Source organism: Dreissena polymorpha, chromosome 2 (assembly GCF_020536995.1).
Source record: "Dreissena polymorpha isolate Duluth1 chromosome 2, UMN_Dpol_1.0, whole genome shotgun sequence".
Taxonomy (NCBI): domain Eukaryota; kingdom Metazoa; phylum Mollusca; class Bivalvia; order Myida; family Dreissenidae; genus Dreissena; species Dreissena polymorpha.
Window position 1 is genome coordinate 35,330,269 of NC_068356.1, and position 21,954 is coordinate 35,352,222.

General features: G+C 37.1%; 2 protein-coding genes across 6 annotated transcripts in view; one reads left to right on the plus strand and one right to left on the minus strand.

Annotated features, from left to right (window-relative positions):
• LOC127866575 (cGMP-dependent protein kinase 1-like) overlaps positions 1 to 12,099 on the minus strand; it is a 212,936-nt gene extending 200,837 nt beyond the window's left edge. For 2 of the 5 annotated variants that reach the window (XM_052407200.1, XM_052407201.1), the window contains exon 1: positions 11,612 to 12,099. The gene's annotated coding sequence lies outside the window, so the exon portion shown is untranslated. Of the gene's footprint in view, positions 1 to 4,357; positions 4,471 to 4,518; positions 4,829 to 11,611 lie in introns of those variants that run through there. The other 3 variants (XM_052407203.1, XM_052407202.1, XM_052407204.1) reach the window with 3 other exon arrangements.
• On the plus strand, positions 972 to 1,721 carry LOC127869653 (TIR domain-containing adapter molecule 1-like). The gene has a single exon (XM_052412311.1). The coding sequence runs from the start codon at positions 972 to 974 to the stop codon at positions 1,719 to 1,721; it is 750 nt and encodes a 249-aa protein (XP_052268271.1).
• Positions 12,100 to 21,954: the final 9,855 nt, after the last annotated feature.

Here is a 21,954-nt window from a genome sequence, read left to right on the forward strand (position 1 = left end):
CATGACCTTCCTATTGTAAAGCTAATAATTCTGGCCACGTTTCAACAATACTGAGTCATACATTTGGCCCTATAGTGGTAACCTTTTTTTAAAGATTTGACTTGGCGACTTAGTTTCAGACGCAACTGACCCAGATTCAAACTTGTCCTCGACTTTGTCAAGATGACCAAGTTTCATCAAGCTTGAATCATAAATGTTGGCCCTAGAGTGGTAAGATTTATTTTAAAGATTTGGTGACCTTGTTTATAGACACAAGTGATCTCGATTGGTCTAGATATTGTCACTATTAACCCTCCGACCAGGTTCTATTTTAGATTGAGTCATTTATGTGGCATCTAAAGTGGAAACAAATATTTAACCTGTTGACCTAGTTTTTACACTCTTGATCAAGAATCGAACTAGGCATATATATTTCAAGAGAAACAGTCTTACTAGGCCTATATCTTGTCAATATGCACATTTTTACTAAGTTTAATCAAGATTGAGTTATAAATTTTGTCCTATCAAGGAAATGAGGTTTGTATACGGTTTGCCTTTGTGATCTAGTGGTGTGACGCATGTAACACATATTCAAACTCATCATAGATTTAGTCGAAATAAACATTATAACGGTATTTGTATCAAGATTGAGTCAACAATTTAGCCTCTAGATTGGTAACTAGGTTTTCCACTGTTTAAGCTGTTGATCTAGTTTTAGGCCGTTACCGTGATTCGAACTGGGCAAAGATATTGTCTTAAAATCAGAATGACCAAGCTTCGACAAGATAACAAAGAGAGTGGTAACAAACTTTTCAAATATTTGACTTGGTGACCTGGTGTCTGCATACAGGATAGCCAGGTTCCCTATATATATCGTCCGGATAAATATTCTGACAAAGTTTCGTCAAGATTAGATGAAAATAAGGTATCAAGATTGGCAACGAGCTACGAATAGACGGTGCACACCGCACAAGACACACCGGACACCGAACATGACACACCGGACACTGCACAAGACACACCGGGCACCGCACAAGACACACCGGACACCGCACATGACACACCGGACACCGCACAAGACACACCGGACACCGCACATGACACGCCGGACACCGCACATGACACGCCGAACACCGCACAAGACACACCGGACACCGCAAGAGACACACCGGACACCGCACATGACACACCGGACACCTTACATCGGACACCGGACACCGCACAAGACACACCGGACACCGCACATGACACACCGGACACCGCACATGACACACCGGACACCGCATATGACACACCGGACACCGCACATGACACACCTCACACCGCACATGACACACCGGACACCGCACATGACACACCGGACACCGCACAATACACAGCGGACACCGCAAGAGACACACCGGACACCTCACACACACCGGACACCGCACATGACACACCGCACACCGCACATGACCTATCGGACACCGGACACCGCACAAGACACACCAGACACCGCACATGACACACCGGACACCGCACATGACACACCAGACACCGCACATGACACACCGGACACCGCACATGACACACCGGACACCGCACAAGACACACCGGACACCGCACATGACACACCGGACACCGCACATGACCTATCGGACACCGCACATGACACACCGCACACCGCACAAGACACACCGGACATGACACACCGGACACCGCACATGACACACCGGACATTACACACCGGACACCGCACATGACACACTGGACACCGCACATGACACACCGGACACCGGACATGACACACCGGACACCGCACAAAACACACCGGACACCGCACATGACACACCGCACACCGCACATGACACACCGGACACCGCACAAGACACACCAGTCACCGCACTTGACACACCGCACACTGCACATGACCTATCGGACGCCGGACACCGCACAAGACACACCGGACACCGTACAAGACACACCGGACGCCGCATATGACACACCGGACACCGCACATGACCTGTTTGTCTTGTTTTTACAGTTGCTCAGTTTATCACTTCGTGCTACGGAACCGTTTTGGAAAGCTATATTTTAATAAAAATTTACAGATGCGCTTTTAATTCAATTAATACCCGACATAAAATAAATAGCCGGTTTACGCTTCGATAAGAGTTCCGTTTTACATATGTACATTTGGAAGGAATATTGTCCCTATTTGTGTTTTCTTTTCATAAAACCTAAAATCGTAAACATGCTAAAATCACATTTCATACGTTACCGTAAACATTATAGAATCACGTAACATATGTCATATCGGAAAATGTACAAAAACGCAATATTCATAACGTTGGCATTTGAAATATAACTACGTTATGCTTTATCGCAAAATATGTATGCACAAAAGGTTAAATAACAAAGACGACGTACGCACATACACTTTACATTTATAGAATGAGCAGAAACTCGTATAGTTTGTACATTAACTGTACACGTATGCGTTCCTTTAACAGCGTAGTTGCTGAGAGACAGAGACCCTTGCTCAGTACTTTGACAAAGAAATGCCTTTCCAGGAATTGTTACGTTATTCGTCAAGTGTGAATATGCAAATACTGCTCTGAAAATATTGGTACTTAATATGGCACATGTGTACATTTTCCAAGACAGCTAACAAAATATTCCGAGAAAAATATCAATCTCTTAAAAAACGCTTCGTTGCATGACTCATTAAAGGACTTTATAGTTCGTAATCATCTCGTGTGCATTGTATATTTCAAACGCGTGACAACCATTCACATACGATACTTTTATAATTAAATGACCATTGATATGCGATAGATTTAAATCCTCGATCGCAGTAAATGCCTTCCGAATGCTACAGCAGACATGTTTCATAGAAGCAACTTCTTGTGCAGGCATAATTAAACAAGACATATTAAATCAGATACCTAATAGGACTTATTTTCAGATTTTTTGAGTGTGATAAATTAACGCGGATAAATCAAACGCGTTAACGAAAGGGATACGGGAAACATATCATGTTATCATGAATCCTTATCTCTCGACCACACGTATTCGAGCAAACCGTAATGTGTTGATAGAAACAGAATTGCAGTGTATACTTAGAAGTGCGTCCCTATGGTTAACAATAACAACCCAGTAGTATCGCAATCTTTGCCTAAAATTTTAGGAATACACCCATTGTTTGTCTTGCCATAAGCACCATAAACCTTTGATATCATGCTTGTTTCAAATACTCCTAAAGAATACTGTAAGTATAGTTTGCTATCGGTTAAGAGCGATACATTCCATGCTGACATTCTGTGCTAATGTACACAATTTTAACGAATACTATATATTTCATTTTCTGATCGTGATTTTGCTATCGGTTGAAATCTATAAACCCCATTGCAAGTATCAATGATTTAATGCAGTTGGTTCACACTAGGTTAAAGGTTGTGGTTAAAAGCAGTGACTTTCAGACAGACGCTTCGCCATATGATACGAAAATATTATTTACGAATAATCTTCGGACAAGCAATTCTTGTTGACCCCTGAATAAATTGTTGTATGCACCACCTAAGGGAAAAATCACATTCGCTGGCTCTCTTTATGAATAGTACTCACGTAAACAGCCAGTCGATCTCTTGTATCATACAAGGAAAATTATATTACTCTTTTTGAATTATTCCATCTGAATGAACAACCAAAAACAGAATCAATTGATCGCTTTTTCGCGTGTTGCTCATTATTAACTGGTCCAGAATAACATCGGAATAAAACACAGATGTATCGAAATGTCTAACGAAAAAAAGAATTCAGTCATCGTAAAAAGCAGGTCGCATGTGCTTGCTGAGAATTGTAGTGAATGTTCATGCTGATTATACCCATTGTAAAATCAATTGAGAGCCCGGGTTACTTTTGTTATCGATGCATACATATGAAAAACTATTTAGCCACGCGACGACCTCTCAATTAATCATAGTATTTGCATATATGCCAACGTGTTCTGCGATGTAGACAGTTTAGTTTCAAATGAGGAATATTCTCCATACGTATTTTATTAATCAGAGTTAATTAGTACAACTTTGTCCAGTGTTTCCATGTGGTCGTTCACATTCTGAGTAGTACATACTAATGAATTGATCATGAATTTACAAGTTATATACAATTTCCTGGCTTTGTTTTTATTGTTTATACATCATTAAAAATAATCATAAATATGTAATCACCAGGTATTTCTGTAAAACCTGGTATTTTTATTTTTTTTAAACATCCATATAACATCAACTGCTTAACTCATGATGAATGTACTCCATCAAATCGACCTTAATACATTGCTAGTGAAGAATGTATATATGATTAATAACAAAGAAGATGTTATAATAATAAATCTTACCTTGATTCGTTTTGTGTTTTTTTATTTCAAATTTTAATAAACTAAGTTCATGATATGTGTCGTTTAAGTGATTGCTCACTAATTACACACGAATTTCACAATATAATGAGAACATTTCACACACAAAAAATCCACAAACTTGCAAATCATGCAACCATTACCGGAATGTAAAGGATCTCTGGCAATAGCATATTCCCTGTAACTGTAATTCGCCCTAAGCAACGTTGTAAAAGGCGCGAAACTGTTGCCGTCTTTTTGTTAGCGATGGAAAGTTGTCTGCAGCAAGAGAGCGACGGAAAATCATAATGTTCATGATTTAAAACAGTGTAATTGATTATATACCAGACACATTTGATAGCACTGCTGTATCGCAAATTAAACGCTCAACTTACGAATGATGGTAAACATAAGTGATTCTATTCTTGTCCCATTTGAAATTATATGATGGTTAGCAAGGTTTCAGTTACACAATAGAGATATAAACCGGTGTTCACAGCTTCCTCTTATTTCGATAGGTCACGAAATAACCGATATGGTTATCGCATATTGTATGATACAAAGACTCCCACCTAGAATGGGTAGCCATCGATAATGCAAAGCGATTATGCGGAAATCTAGTTATGGGTTCTATATGTATTTTTCCATTGAATGTTCTTTGATTGCAAGATGTTATTTTCAAAATCATCAGAATTGCATGGTATGTTGACGTTGAAAACCTAATGCCAAAACCTACTCACATACGTTATGTACTTCTCTTATATTGTGTTATGGTGTTGTAACATCTGTACAATTACATATTCAGTATTGTTGGCATGCACTACGTTTAATTAGGTTAAATTTAACAAAGTACACTTGTCAATGTCGTTCAAATTAATGAACATAAAAAAACTACTAGTCTAAGTAATGGTAAATTTTCTGACAATCCTCACGGCAGACATTTTTCCTAAAACGTTTTCAATGGTCATTTTCAGTAAAAATGGAAACGTGACGTTGACAATTGCAACTCAATCGAATCAGGTTCCTTCTTATTTTCAACGCATTTAGAATCTACAAATGGAATGTATAATGCAACCAATGTCCAAATTAAAAGGAAATACTTTAATAAAAGTGGGCCTTCCTAGGGATGTGTCAGTCCATAATCATTAATATATTAATGTGTATTCGCATTCGATGCTGCATGCATTTTCCATTGTATCACATGATTGAACTGGCCGTGTTGATACTTCTGTTTAATAACAAATTTAAGTCGCTAATGATCGGTTTATATTTCAACGATAAATAGCAATGCGATTTGAATAATATAATTAATATACTTTTTTATTATCGGAAAAAAAAACATTAGATAGGCAGTAAGGTGGGGCAAATTGTGTGTGCGTGTTGTTTTTTTCAACTGATCAATTTAGGTTAACTTCAATCACATAACATTTTCATCTGCTGATGCATGCATAACTTTGATGTTTAACGACAATCTATATTTCAAACTGAATATCTTGTTTATTACTGTTGTAAATAAAAATTCACGCAATAAAAATATCAACTTGGATTAACCCTATGAGCGTATGAAATCATATTGGCGACACCATAAGAGTTCGTAAAGTTTAACTCTAATCTAATAAGAGGAAAAATTGACCCTGGTTAATAACATAATTTAAGAATAAATCACGTTCTCTTAACACGCTTATTGACACTTTACAGCATAAATATTACATAGATAAGTAACTGTGTTTTCTCTGTGAAACGATTATTGAATACATGAGTATCACTACAGGCGGTTGGGGCCTGTTCCAATATAAACATCTGCATTTCAGTAACGTAATTGTGAATTTCCGGCATTTTCATTTCAAAATAAATAACATTGCATATCATTTCCAAAACAGTTGATGTATATTGTGATTTAATGTTATTTTAATATTACATGTTGCAGATTTGATGATTTTCTTTGATGGAATATCACTTGAATAACAGTTTCCTGTCACATGTTCTCATATAACGTATATTATAACAGTCAACTGCTTTTGCTTGTAAACACCGTTTGTCATCACAACCATTGCTATTACTGCTAATAATCAAGTATGTGATGCATGTAACGAATGACAACAAAGCGTGTTCATAAGTACGCTGGACAAGTGTGTTATATTTGCTTGGTGCATTTTGTCCTGGTGAAACGTTACAACCGTCCGATCACACATCAGTGAGTTACATTTAATTGCATATATGTAACCAGAAAATATATTATTTAACTAAATGCATTAATAAATCATATTAATAGGTTATACAAATGCAACTTACTTTGTTTTATTTTAGTTGTTAAATTAAATTATAATGATAAAATTAGTTTTAGGCACTTGATTGCTCACTGATTGCACATTCTTGCTACACGTATACATTATTTCACAAAAAGCCAGAAAGACACCAGTATTATGTGCAAGGTCTTTTGCAATAACATGTTACCCTGCTATTCTTCTTAATCAACATCGAGAAATCAACGTAACTGTTGCTGTCGCTTACTGTTTTAATATGTTCTGCTACGAAATATAAATGGTATCTGGCACAGGGAACGACTAAAAACATGTATGTTCATGATTAATAACAGTGTAATTAATTTTTTGCGAGACAGGTTTGATGACCATGATGCATCGCTAATTAGCAGTGTATATTTGGTTAAATTCAAGTGTTTCTATTGTTGTTTCATAGTGAACCATACATAGTTTTAAATGCAATTTAGCACTTTTGCCGATGTGCAGTCATTGTCAGTTACTCCGATAAGACACGAAATCGTCGATATGATTATCACATATTTGTGATAAAAAGACCCCACGGTTTTTGCTTTGTATCGATAATGCAACCCGATTGTGCAGAAATCCATTTGAAGCGTTCATATAAGTAAGTTGTCATTGAATTTGATTTGCATTGTTCTTCTTAAATGAAACTCAGATATTTTGATTAAATCACCAGGATTGCAAGGCAAATAAAAATTGGTAACCGGTTGTCGAACCCTACTCACAACTGACATGTATTCATGTTTTTCTTATAATTATATATTTTTTCTATCCATTTTACCATAGAAACAGAGCTGATTTTAATATGAATAATCTGCAAAAAAATGTACTAACCTCAAAACAGGATACTGATCGAACTGCAGAACTTAGCAATACTGTATTTGAATTATATCAGATAAATCTTAATAGACACAAGCACTTTATACAATAGTTTTATAGCATATTTACACATAGACAATATGTAAACTTTTACAATCAGGACAAATAAAAAAGAGTAAAATAAATTATATAAAAGTCTGTATATTAAGAAAATAACAAAGTTATGAAAAATGGCATGTTTATTTTATTGTAATTTCATATTGTGAAACAATCAAAACATGTCTCGAATAAATAATTGAAGCTTAACATTTTCATTCCCACCCACAGGAAACCTGATACCTTGTGAGCAGTGTAATACCATTGGAGCAGTGTTCGTTATTTTAGCATGAACTAACATAGGGTAAGTAAATTGGAAAAAAATAAAATGTTCAAAGTCCAATTTGAAACAACTGTGTATTAACATTGATAACAAGGAGATATATATATCTCAATTGACAAAAGTCATGACTTTGGGAGTCAGATGTCAATAAGTTAAACAGTTGATAGACACTGTGAGCGAGTTGTAAATAGGATACACTAAAGTCAACAATTTATAGATACCCGTTTAAAATTCGTTTTTTGAAATGTTGAAATGGGGAGAGGTAGCAAGCGTTGTATTACATGGACTCGTGCATAGCATATATCTGATAAGATAAGGGGAAGTAAACCAAACTAAGAGGTAGCCATTAGTGAAATTGTCGGTACGTGCGTGACGTACTGGGACAGGGACGGACGAGACAAAATGCTTCCTATATAGCCCCCAAACAGAGTTTGCGAGGGTATTATAATGTGGAGGGGGGGGGGGGGGCATTACACTAGCATTGTGATACAATGTGATTTTAGCACAAACTAGCAAACGAGTTAGTAATTAAGATATCAGCTTTACATATCTATAGTGGACACATTATATATCAGACAAAGTATTCAAGTTTCTGAAATGATGTTGGATGAAATGCAAAGAATATCATAGAATGTATTATAAAGCACTAAAATGCATTTGAATGCATATGTGCCCACATACACTTACTGAAAGATGAATTGCAGTTTTGAAAAGTTAATATAATTGGTGATTGTTCCTTTTTGATTTCCTGACGTTTTTCAATTGTTTTCGTTCGTAACTACATGTGAAGATTTAATTTATTACACTGACATTCGTCGAGATCATCATATTAGGCAAAATAACGTAAATAAATGGCAGGCCTAAAATCGATGTCCTGATATTTGTATGAAAAAATAAACTACGCCAATAAAATGCAAATTTCAACCTAGTAAGATTTTACACAGAGAGATGAAGGTGTACTACTTTATCATAATGACACAAATTAAAGGCACCATGACAAAAGTGTCTGCTGTTAACAATCTTAACAAAATACTGTTTTTATCGACATTGACCCTAAAGCCATATAGGAAGTTTCTTCGCATCGAAAATTTCCAACGCCTATATGAAAATTGGTTTCTAATGCCCACAATACCTGTTGCATACAGATGGACATCTATGTGCAAAGGCGCTAGGTTAGGTATACGAACCAGACTCAATTAGATCATTTCCTTCAGCCACTTGGGACTCAGCTTACCAATGCTATTACAGATTTCATGCGGTTCAATTCCAGGAACATTTTGATCGGATTAAGAGATATGTTAGTTTGTCAGACAATTAATAACCTTCCTTAAGACGTCTGCTGACTCTTTGGGCATTGCAAGTGCTTCTATCAACTGTACTTTCATGAGACTCTTACCCTATCTTGTCGCTGGCTTTTTGGAACTCTAAATTATAGTGAAATAATCAATCAGGAAATACAATGTGTATAGATCCTCAATCAAATGATAAGATATTTATACAAACACACTCGTTTTGTGGTAAATAACTGAGATCAACGAGTACAATAACGCTCGTTTTTATACATAATAAGCATATATTAACCCATTTATGCCTAGTGGATTCTCCCATCCTTCTAAATCGGATCAATTTATTTCCAAAATTAGGGATTTCTAGTATATTTATTTCTATATTTAGAATATTTCTTACAGAAATTCCTTTAATCATGCAGCGCAGACCCTGATGAGACGCCGCATCATGCGGCGTCTCATCTGGGTCTACGCTGTTTGCCAAGGCCTTTTTTCTAGACGCTAGGCATAAATGGGTTAAGCATGTTTTCCAGTTGCCCAAATACCTCTCAGTGTAACAAGGGAAATATCGTACCCAATGCTCTAACTCGTGCGTTTTCGATAGTTAGCGGGATTAAACAAACATTGCATTTACGTGAAGCAGATCCACAATGTGGTGTACCCATGTTTATATAGTTTGTAGAGATAGTCATAGTCGTAAACATTACCCCCTATCAACTATCATGAACATTTTCGCCAAAGACATGGTAACCATTACATACATTATTCATCGGTAAATTGCAAAAACTCGACCAGTCATTACTAGCATGATTTGCGTGTGTCAGAACAATTAATTAACCCCGTGCTTTTAGACGGGAACTTATGCGTTTCTAGAGCCAGCCAAACATGCTTAACGACGGTTAGGTATCGTCTGTTACTTTTTAATTTACCATTATTGGACACGAACTAGAGACATTCATTTATTTAAAGACATTGAGTGTATGCTGAACAAAACGAGATAAAAACTTACGCCTATTCCATATCGCCGTACATATTTAAAACAAATTTCAGTTTGTTTTTTTCATCTTTCTTATCACCAATGAAAGATTGTAAGGAAATTGGGCCCATCTTTCCCGATTACATTTGTATATTTTACTTCAGTCACTAACGCCGCGTTATACAAAATCTTATACTTAGCACATTTCATGACGTTGAGAACCAACTCGAAGTATCTACATTCTAACATTAAAATGTTTTGCATAACTAAGAAATAAATATGATACAATTATTTACCAACCATACTGGAAAAAAACGCTATGTCCTAAAAAGTACATACATGTATATACTAAGACATAAATGAAAATAAACATATTTTGAAAATCGCCAGCTGGTTCTTACCCACTTTTCATGCCCTTGTAAAAAGCAAGTACAAGCTCTTTCTGTGCAGTTTTACTTAAGTTTGCGAAAAAAAGTAAATCAAGCTGTTATCGTTTCCGAGTCGTCTGCGAGAATCGGTGCCTGCACTTAATACCCTGCTTTGTTCTCTGGTAAAAGGGGGTTTTATGCATGTACGTTCCAGATTAGCCTGTGTAGTCAAGGATGAAACTTTCTTAATTGTATTGTATTTTTCGTTTTTTTTATAGCAAAAATACCGTGTAGGTGGAAAGTGTCGTCCCTGATTACCCTGTGCGACACTTTACGCACATGCATTAAGCCTCCTTTTCACAGAGCACGGTCCATATATTTTTCTTATTATTAAAATCATTATTTACGTAAATTTATTTTATAAATCCTTCAATATAATATACTAGGCCTACCGGGTGCATCTAAAGTTTCTTAGATGGCTTAATGTCATCTATTTTTAACAATACAATATCCTTATGATGTTTGCACCATGCATTATGATAGATCAGCAGGTACGTGGTGCGGTGTTGTAGTTAAACAAGCAAGCAGTTAAATTTCGATTTATAATGACAAACAAATAAATGTTAAAGAAACAATGTCGCATATTATCTCTATAGAATTCAAAAACCTACGAAAATCTTAAGCAGTATGTTTGGTCCAGTATTCATTGTGTAGTTCGCAAATATATTCGTGCAATTCCAATTAATAATCTGAATATGTTAGATATGTATTATAATGCAAATTAAAACACTAACGTTAGCAAATAAAGCAGGTTTCGTGAATGCGGCCCTGACATCTAACCATTAAGGTATTTCATTTGCTAAATACAAAGCAAATCCGTGGCAATATTCAACTGAAACATAAAATGAACCCCGTCATGCATAAATGGGTCTTCGAATCCGCGCAGTGTGGTCTGGAGCTTCTCTGCCCGCTAATGAGACCACATAACATTTGACTTTATTGCATCCAGGGTAACTCCTGTCAGAAGAGACTTCGCGAATGCGCAAGCTAATCTGGAGCTACGCTGGGCGCATAGACCCGTTTTCGAATGAGCAGCTTAAATAACTGTAAAACTAATCAAAAAAGATAGAGAAAAAATACACATTACCTTTGGTATGTAGTCCAACGAATCAGCCTTGTGTGTTCGAAATGACACTCAAAACATTTAAAGATCATACAAGACACGGATCTTCTAATACTTATATACCCTTTTATGGGTAATCGGGCATTTATTTTCCACAATATCGATTTTATTGACGTATATTTTTGTGTCACCACCAATCATGAGAACACAGCTTGCCACTGTATGAGGCTACTGCTTGGGACACTTACATCCCCGGAACATGTTGTATTGGCGAGCAGTGTAAGACACTCCACACACTCCACAGCGGCCGAGATTTATATACACTATTGAATGGTTCAGGAAATATCCACTATAAAACTGGAAATAATACGGATGATCTTTGAAACACTGTGTAAGAAGTCATGTAAACAAACTCACTGGTTGATACTCGACCGAGATGCGAAATAGTCGTCCCATTAACTTCAACAACTACAGGAGATAAAAGAGGTCTCGAGATTGATCAGGAGCGCTCTTGACGTTTGTTTTAAATCACGAACAACTAGTTCTCCTTAAAAAACAAAAAACATTTTTTTCCCTACCATTGACACAAAACGTATAAATATGCACACACAAAATCACAAACTTAAAATTGAGTAACTTTTTGCCACATACTTAATCTTGAGCTACTTTTTGCAACATACTTAATCTTGAGCAACTTTTTGCCACATACTTAATCTTGAGCTACTTTTTGCCACATACTTAATCTTGAGCACTTTTTTGCCACATACTTAATCTTGAGCTACTTTTTGGCAAATGCTTAATCTTGAGCTACTTTTTGCCACATACGTTATTAATAGCAACTATTTGTCGTATACTTTATCATATTGAGCAACTATTTGCCACAAACTTGATACTGAGAAACATTTGCCACATGCGTAATCTTGAGCAACTTTTTGATGCATTCTTAATCTTGAGCTACTTTTTGACACATACTTAATCTTGAGCTACTTTTTGACACATACTTAATCTTGAGCAATTTTTTGACGCATACTTAATCTTGAGCTACTTTTTGTAACATACTTAATATTGCTCGATTGGTCATTGTCGGCTCGGGTACTACTTACATGTACCCCGGACACTCTTAAGTATACTTACATGTACCCCGGACACGGTAAATATACTAAAACATACCCGGGAATTTTAACGCTAAATCGGTCGTCGTCGGCTATTTTTTAAAATTAATTTTGTTCACGTGTATGTCAATTTTCTGCTAAATGGCCTCTATACTATAGGGACTCATACTCAAAACATGTAAATGAAGTTTGTTTTAGATAAACAATATCGTTTTATGGTAATTGGTAGCGCGTTTTACGACATCGAATTTTTGGCGGGAATACAACTCGGTTGCAGTCTAATATCGGTGTACATGTAAGTAAACTTGAGTACCCGGGGTACATGTAAGTAGTACCCGAGTCGACAATGACCAAACGAGCCTTAATCTGAAGCAATTTTTTGCCACATACATACATATTGCGAAACTATATGCAAAATACTTAATCTTGAGAACTATTTGCAAAAAAAATACTAACGGATGAGAAATTTGAGCCAGTATGTTAACATTCATTCTATTCTATTCGATAATATTCATATCTATAACGACTTTACTTCAGGGGTTTTGATAAGGCTTCAAGTGACGAGTCGTGAATACAAATGACACATAAACTCTTCACTTATCTTGTCCGATTTTGGCCTATATTTCGCTACTTAACAACCGACTTTAAATCTCGTTGTTTTATCACGGTTCGTGTTAAAATGGGCCCGATTTGTTTGACGAGTCTGCGCTGAGAGAGATACCTCCGGTGGCACAGAGCCGCAGGGGGGGGGGGCGATACACGTAGGCGACGTTGCGTGCCGGCGGAAATGTACCGAATGTACCCAGATTCTATTGTATATTGCCATCACTCCACATGAATGGTTGATCACCTTAGTTGGGTAACGGTTGATAGTGCAAGCTTCAGGAGACGCTCTCATTCGAGCGTATATGTTTTGAAGCATCTGGGACACTGTACTTCGTTTCGACGTATCACGAGTAGATACAGGTAACGCGGTGATTCGAACTTTCTTCATTTCCATGAGTTGTGAAGCAAGCGCGTTACCGCTGGCCGATTCGACGATTCCACTGCTTCATTTCATTATAACAAAATAACCGATCTATCCACTCGGCTTATAAATTGTTGAATACCACAACCGTATACTTTGGTATCTGGACAATTATTTACGAGGCCGTTCTCTTAACATATTCTGACGGCGGTTAAGTTGTTTGACACGTACGGCTATACAGTACTGACATTGTTATAACTCGGTTCATATTCTGACGGTGGTTAAGTTGTTTGACACGTATGGCTATACAGTGCTGACATTGTTAAACCTCGGTTTATATTCTGACGGTGGTTAAGTTGTTTGACACGTACGGCTATACAGTACTGACATTGTTAAACCTCGGTTCATATTCTGACGGTGTCTAAGTTGTTTGACACGTACGGCTATACAGTACTGACATTGATATACCTCGGTTCATATTCTGAAGGTGGCTAAGTTGTTTGACACGTACGGCTATACAGTACTGACATTGTTATACCTCGGTTCATATTCTGACGGTGGCCAAGATGTTTGACACGTACGGCTATACAGTACTGACATTGATATACCTCGGTTCATATTCTGACGGTGGCTAAGTTGTTTGACACGTACGGCTATACAGTACTGTACTGACATTGATATACCTAGGTTCATATTCTGACGGTGGCTAAGTTGTTTGACACGTACGGCTATACAGTACTGACATTGTTATACCTCGGTTCATATTCTGACGGTGGCTAAGTTGTTTGACACGTACGGCTATACAGTGCTGACATTGTTATACCTCGGTTCATATTCTGACGGTGGTTAAGTTGTTTGACACGTACGGCTATACAGTACTGACATTGTTATACCTCGGTTCATATTCTGACGGTGTCTAAGTTGTTTGACACGTACGCCTATACAGTGCTGACATTGTTATACCTCGGTTCATATTCTGACGGTGGTTAAGTTGTTTGACACGTACGGCTATACAGTACTGACATTGTTATACCTCGGTTCATATTCTGACGGTGGTTAAGTTGTTTGACACGTACGCCTATACAGTGCTGACATTGTTATACCTCGGTTCATATTCTGACGGTGGTTAAGTTGTTTGACACGTACGCCTATACAGTGCTGACATTGTTATACCTCGGTTCATATTCTGACGGTGGTTAAGTTGTTTGACACGTACGCCTATACAGTGCTGACATTGTTATACCTCGGATCATATTCTGACGGTGGTTAAGTTGTTTGACACGTACGGCTATACAGTACTGACATTGTTAAACATCGGTTCATATTCTGACGGTGGCTAAACTGTTCGACACGTACGGCTATACAGAACTGACATTGATATACCTAGGTTCCTGCACACTACCATGACTGTAGTACCCCACGATTTCCGAATAAAACCGTTACTGTTTTCCGCCGGTTTCCAAATAATACCATTACTGTTTCATCCCGGCTTGTGTAAAATACCCTGACTGTTTAACCCCGGTTTACGTAAAATACCTTAATTGTTGTTTCCCGATTACTCGTTAAATACCGTGACACTCTGGGTCAGCAGACGCAACCTCCGCGCAGAAATATGACTGAAACCAGCATAGCTGGATCAAATCCCTGCCTCCATAACCAACCACGTGATGATAGCCACGTGGTACAATAATTTTACCGTTGTTATTTTTACTATTTTTACATTTAGGTAATTATTTTTTATTAGGAACTTAACCTTATACACTGTTTTCAAAATATACTAGAAATGCTACTAAGTTTCATAATATAATACTTAAACCAAGAAAATAAAATCCTAACAAATCTGGTAGGATTTTCTTGTATGTGAGAGCAAGGAACGACAACTTTGCGTGGAGATTACAGCAGAAGATTCATTTCAGGATTCCGAAGATAGCCGATGTACATCACCGTGATTGGTTGACCTCGGTGTCCTTAACATACCGGGATTGTTTAAACCCGGTTTCCAGACAATGGCGTGACTGTTTGAGTTCGGTTTTTGAACAGTACTGTTCACAAACACTCGGCATGTTACCTTCCCCCTAAGCTGTTACCCTCCCCCAGCTGCTACCCCCTCCAAAACCCCTGAAAGTTGTATAGTGTTTATACACAGTAACAAACCAAACAAAAGTTAATCCAAAATATATTTTTACTAACATAGTTAACAAAAGTTATTAAACAAGATTTCGACTTACCTTTTTTGTTTTTGTGAGGGGTAGCAGCTATTACCGATTTTGTGTGGTATCGTTACTGTTCCGATACAATACCGTTCCTTACAAAACAGTTACTATATGCCCTCGATGAGCGTGTTATGCTAAGTCTGCTTAAGTACAGTGTGTTTCATAATATGTGATACAGTTTCAAACCTTTGTCGCTTTTTAAATCAAAGAGCTAATACAAAGGTAAAGGTATCAGATTAAAGGTTAATGATCACATTTTGATATATACAAAAGTTGATGCGCTAAAAGGAATAAAAAAAAGTATTCACCATTAGAAAAAAGTGTTAATTTATACTGTAGCATAAACTCGAAATGACGTCCAGTTTGACGTCGTAGAAGTTCAACACGTTTAACAAGGTTTTTAATAGAAGAATGACACATTTCGGACGTGATTCTTCGCATTTCTCGTGAAATAGACAGTTGGAGTTCTTCTGTCGTTGTTGGATACGCTGCATAAACTTTCTCTTTGAGATGACCCCAAAGGAAAAAATCTAAGGGACTGAGATCCGGTGAGTGGGGTGGCCAAGGACGACCTGTCTTCAACGATATCAGTCTTGTGCCAAAGGTCTTTTCTAGCCATTGAAGAACGCTTTGTGCTGTGTGCGGAGCAGCCCCGTCTTGCTGGAACCATACTTGTTTCATATCATGCCTCTGCGACGAAGAGCGGGTAGGAACTTATGTTTCAAGAGTTTCAAATGTCGTTCACTGTTGATGGTCTCGGTATTCCCTTTACTATCTTCAAAAAAGAACGGCCGAATTAAACCTTCAGCGCTAAGAGCAGCCCACACTGTCACTTTCTGAGCATGGCATGATTTTTCTTTAAAAATGTTAGGCTTAGCGTCTGACCAGTAACGATGGTTCTGTTTGTTTAAATGTTGGTCAATGTAAAAATGAGATTCGTCGCTGAACCACAGCTTTTGAAGAAGATCAACGTGTTCTGTCATCCAAGTGACAAAGTCAAGACGTTGGTTTACATCACTTTCTTTCAGATGTTGGAGGACCGGAACTTTGTAGGGTGTTAGTTTTAAGTCAAATCTTAAGACTCTGTATACACTGGTGGTACTGGAAGAATGGTTAATGTCAGAAAATACCTTTCGTACCGACATCTCTGGTGTTTCGTCAATAATTCGCTTCAACTGCTCAACATGTTCACTGCTGCGGCTGCTTTTTGTCTTTTGGTCTCTCCGTGTTGATCTTTCTCTGGTCTGATATCCCTCCATACTGCTTAAACCATTTCACAACTCTGTTTACTTGTAATCTGGTAATAGGCCTATCCAAAGGATATAGCGTTCGCATTCCTCTTATGACAAAAATTACTGATTTTCTCTCATAATATAATTTTATTATGTTTTGACTTTTTTCTGTGGAAAGCACCATCTTGAAAATAGCAACTTTTAATGACATCACATGTGACGTCATGACGTCAACATTTTCCCGTACATAACGTCTTATATAAAATGGTGAAGATTCTATGTTTGTGTATAGATCTATATATCAGTCTTATTGAACCCGGGGCAATACTTTGAAAGTGTCACATATTATGAAACACACTGTACAGTATCCTAAAGTAAACGTGAACGTTGAACAATTGTTTTGGGGTTTGCCCATATAACCGTGATCGTTAATCCGACTTATCAAAATATGAAATAAACATGTAGACTACATTCTTTTAGGATTACCGGTATAAGGAAATCTTTTTTTCCGGTAAATGTCCGAAAGGGCATTTATATTCTTAAGATTTGAAGTACGTATTCAGTGTATATATAAATATATATAAATGTATATTTTTGAACTTATTCATGAACAATTAATAAAGACAATACCCTTTAACGAAGTGTGTGTCATAACCACATTAACTCCGCATTCTGTAATATATTCGAAGTAGACCCATTTATATGCAAACACATTTGAAGAAATGGAATTTGGTTGCTTGTGGTCCTATTTCATCTACAAAAGGCACGATGATTAACTTTTAAAAGCCGAGACAAATTAACATTACCGAACTTGACTTGAAATAATGTAGACATGTCCAAACCCTAAATGGAAAATATGGATTATTGGGATATAAACATCGGTTGAATATGTGGCCTTTACTGTATGATAGAGCACTGATCCACCGCGTACATAATTTACTTATCATGATCGCGTGGGAATAGATAATATAATTGCATCATATAATGTACAATAAGGTAATGTCATAAGTATTGCACATGCAATTGCGCATTCAAATTGTATTATAATTGTTATATGTTAAGCTGATAATATCGTAGCGCATATTGTCCAAGTGTTTGAAGTATTGGAGTCGATTCGAATGTTACTTTTTGCTCTTGTTTTGGACGTAGTTTTTGTGTGCCAAAAATGTACACTTAAACGTTTTGCAGATACAGATTCTGTTTCAGTAGCACAGCTGTGTTTAAAAGTACTGACTGGAAAAGAACTAAGCCGTGGTAACGGTATAAAAAATAACAACATGTCCATCTGTGCCGCCGTACATCGGTGGCACCGTATAATAAAAATGACATATATGTCATCGCAGAATGCTGCGTTTTATATCTAATTAGTCCAACCGGACAATAGTTATTCGGCGTGTATTTTTCGGCATGTATGAATAATACACAATAAGCGACATGCTTACAAAAATAGTTCCAAGAAGTGGATGGAAGTAAATGTGAATAATCAACAATTGCAGAGAAGCATGACAATCACAAATATGACAGTCATTATTCAATAATAAAGAGGCTAAAATAGTCGGTCCGTGACGCCGCGTTACTGACCGACTGTTTTATTACGGGTACGTTTTAGTATTTTTACCGTACCCGGGGTACATTTAAGTATACTTCAGAGTTGCCAGAGTACATTTAAGTAGTACCCGAGCTGAAAATGACCAATCGAGCGTCATTGACGAGATGTAACATCAAGTGGGTGGAGTTGATTATAATATCGGAAATGGTATAATAAGTTAATAACACTTTAATATATTTGGCTATAGTCTTCAACATAATGTTGCAATAGTGGCATTACAAATTAGCGTATCAAATAAAAAATATACCAGGAATGTTAAAGCAAACACTAACGGGGATAGAAACCAATTTTGACATTAAAACTAGTTTGATCTTGACAGACGTTTTATTGCAAAAACGGACGCCAGTTATTCTGTTCGATGCCATAATGTTATGTCTAAATTTCCCATAAAAAAATGAAATATGTGTATACGCATGAATATAAAACTCATAACGCACGATATGAAATTGGTGACGTTTATGCAGCCCAAAAAAGACGTTCGAAATGAAATTCCGAGAAGCAAGTCGATTGGGGAAATATGGGATGCACATTAAAAAACAATGACCCTTAAATTATGTTACTTTAAAAGCTAATTAAAATAATAAGTATTATGATTATTATCATCATCACATTCTTCTTAATTATCATAACACCAAAAGTCATTGTAATCACAATCATTTTAATAATAATTGTTTTACATTAAACCGACAACCATTGTGTATCCGTGTGGGCGGGTCTTCGTGTACGCGTGCGTGCGTGTGTGCGTGTGTGCGTGCGTGCGTGCGTGCGTGCGTGTGTGTGTGTGTGTGTGTGTGTGCGTGCGTGCGTGCGTGCGTGCGTGCGTTCGTGCGTGCGTGCGTGTGTGTGTGTGTTCAAAGTTTATTTGCAGGTCCTTTTGTGCATTGTATATGGGGAGCTGCAATAGGACCTGGTAAGTTTGAGCCAACGTAGTTCACATTTATGCCGGCTGACCAGGCCCGACCAACGTAGTTCACATTTATGCCGGCTGACCAGGCCCGACCTACGTAGTTCACATTTATGCCGGCTGACCAGGCCCGACCAACGTAGTTCACATTTATACCGGCTGACCAGGCCCGACCAACGTAGTTCACATTTATACCGGCTGACCAGGCCCAAATTCAAAAATGCCTGACGTTGGGCACAGGTCGTTCAGGTCGGGGTTTTAAGGACAGGGCGCTCTATTAAAATGAAATTCAAAGGACGATCATTCATTCATGGTCTGTTCGTTCTTCCATTTTCCTTTCGTCCTTCCTTCATTCCGTGCTTCACTCCTAATTTTCTTACTTCCATCCGTCCGCCATTTCTCCCTTGCTTGCTTCCTCGCTTTCTTTCATGCTTTCTTGCTACCTTCCTTCCTTCCTCCTTTGCTTCAATCCTCATACCATTAATGCTAACAGCCATGTGTTTGCTAATGTTTAAAATTAAAAATATCGATATTATAATTTCCACATTGTTACATTGTCTTATAAAATGCTTCTTTTTACGTCTACTTGTCACAACGCTTGCATTTACGAAATCGCAGACGGAACCGATAAATATAAACGAAATGCCCTGGAAAGAATTACCAGCTTATGACTAAAAAATAAATCCCAGAATGTCGTGCAGGCGCAAAATGAACCAGGCGAAAATGTTGCAGTAGGTAATAGTAAACAACCTAGTGCGTCGTACTTCTGTCCAGGCTAATGAATGCCGAGGATTTATAGATAATGTCTCATAACGCATAATGGGATAGTTCCACAGATTAAAATAAGAAATATACGTCGTTTAGACAAATGAAATGAACCAATTTCAGTTCTAATAACTTTTAGATTAAACCCATGGGTCTATAACCAGTTGTAAGATCGTTACTGAATGATTGTTAACGTAATTGATAAAAAAAATCGTATTTTATGGTAGCATGATGAAAGTGGCATTGATACGGGGCTCCAATAGCAGTGATATGAATGTGCAATACGCAATATAGTATATATCCTCGATTACCGTAAATTCGCGACCTTAACAGTTAATGTCGATATTTAAATAATAACAAATAAATAACAACGATAACAAACACTTACCTTTTAATATAAATTCATCCCTCGCCGATTTGTTCCATAATAAATTCCACACAATGTTTTTAAATGCATATCACTTTCTGAAATGGTCCGAAGTGGGTGGAGTAATGTCAAATCATAATTTCTCATATTAGCATTCTACATTAAGTTTGGAACAATATGAAGAACTAAAATAACATACTTCAGTGATACATGAACCAGTTCTAATGAAATCTTTCAAAAAGAGTAAATAATCACATGTTTCACCTTATGACCCACTTTTTTCTTGGGCGTTGTAAGTCCTTATGTTCTTATTTTGTTCATAAATCCATTGAAACCAGCTGGAACCTACACTACTGTAGAAGATAATGTTAGAGTATTATTTTTGTGTGTGTAATTAAACGTTAAACGCAAGGAATAAAAGGTTAACATAAGCTTAGAGGTCAGCTGGAGCTGAGATCTAAATACACTTTCTATTGGTCCGAATGGATGTTTCCAATCTTTATTTATAGACCTTTGGCTGGAGGGATGATGGTCGACATGTCAAAGATCTAAAGAATATTCTATAGGTCTTAGGACATGTGTCCACCATGCAGGTATGTATATTAGTTAATATACATACCTGGTGTCCACACAGTAAATCATGCTCGAAAATTCGCCATAAAGATAATTTTTATCCAAAAAGTATACATGTAGACGATTGAGATATGTTACGCCCTTTTAGACAGTTAAGCCCTTACTCCTTTAAAGGGGCCTTTTCACGTTTCGGTAAATTGACACAATTACAAATTTTTTTTTCAGAATCGCAAATTTTCGTTGTAGTTATGATATTTGTGAGGAAACAGTAATACTGAACATCTGCCATGCTCTAAAATATCCATTATATGCATGTTTTGACGATTTAAAAACCTGAAAATTATAAAGCGTTGCAACGCGAAACGATTGAATAATTTGGAGAGTTTTGTTGCTGTCGTTAAAAATTTTGTGACTCTACAAAAATTGCTTATATATAGTATAAATTTGATCGCACCGATGGCCGAGTGGTGTAGGCGATATACTTTTACTCCGGGCGTCAGTGGTTCGAGTCCAGTTGCGGGTTTTTTGTTTTCTTTCTTTAATTTTATCACGGACTCTAGATAAGACAATATACGCTCCGTGATTTTATTTTGTTTTTTTTTCACTGAAGCTTTTTTAGATCCAA

What these genes read in the sequence shown, in the direction of transcription:
- LOC127869653 (XM_052412311.1), top strand. Translation starts at nt 972, where the DNA reads ATGACACACCGGACACTGCACAAGACACACCGGGCACCGCACAAGACA.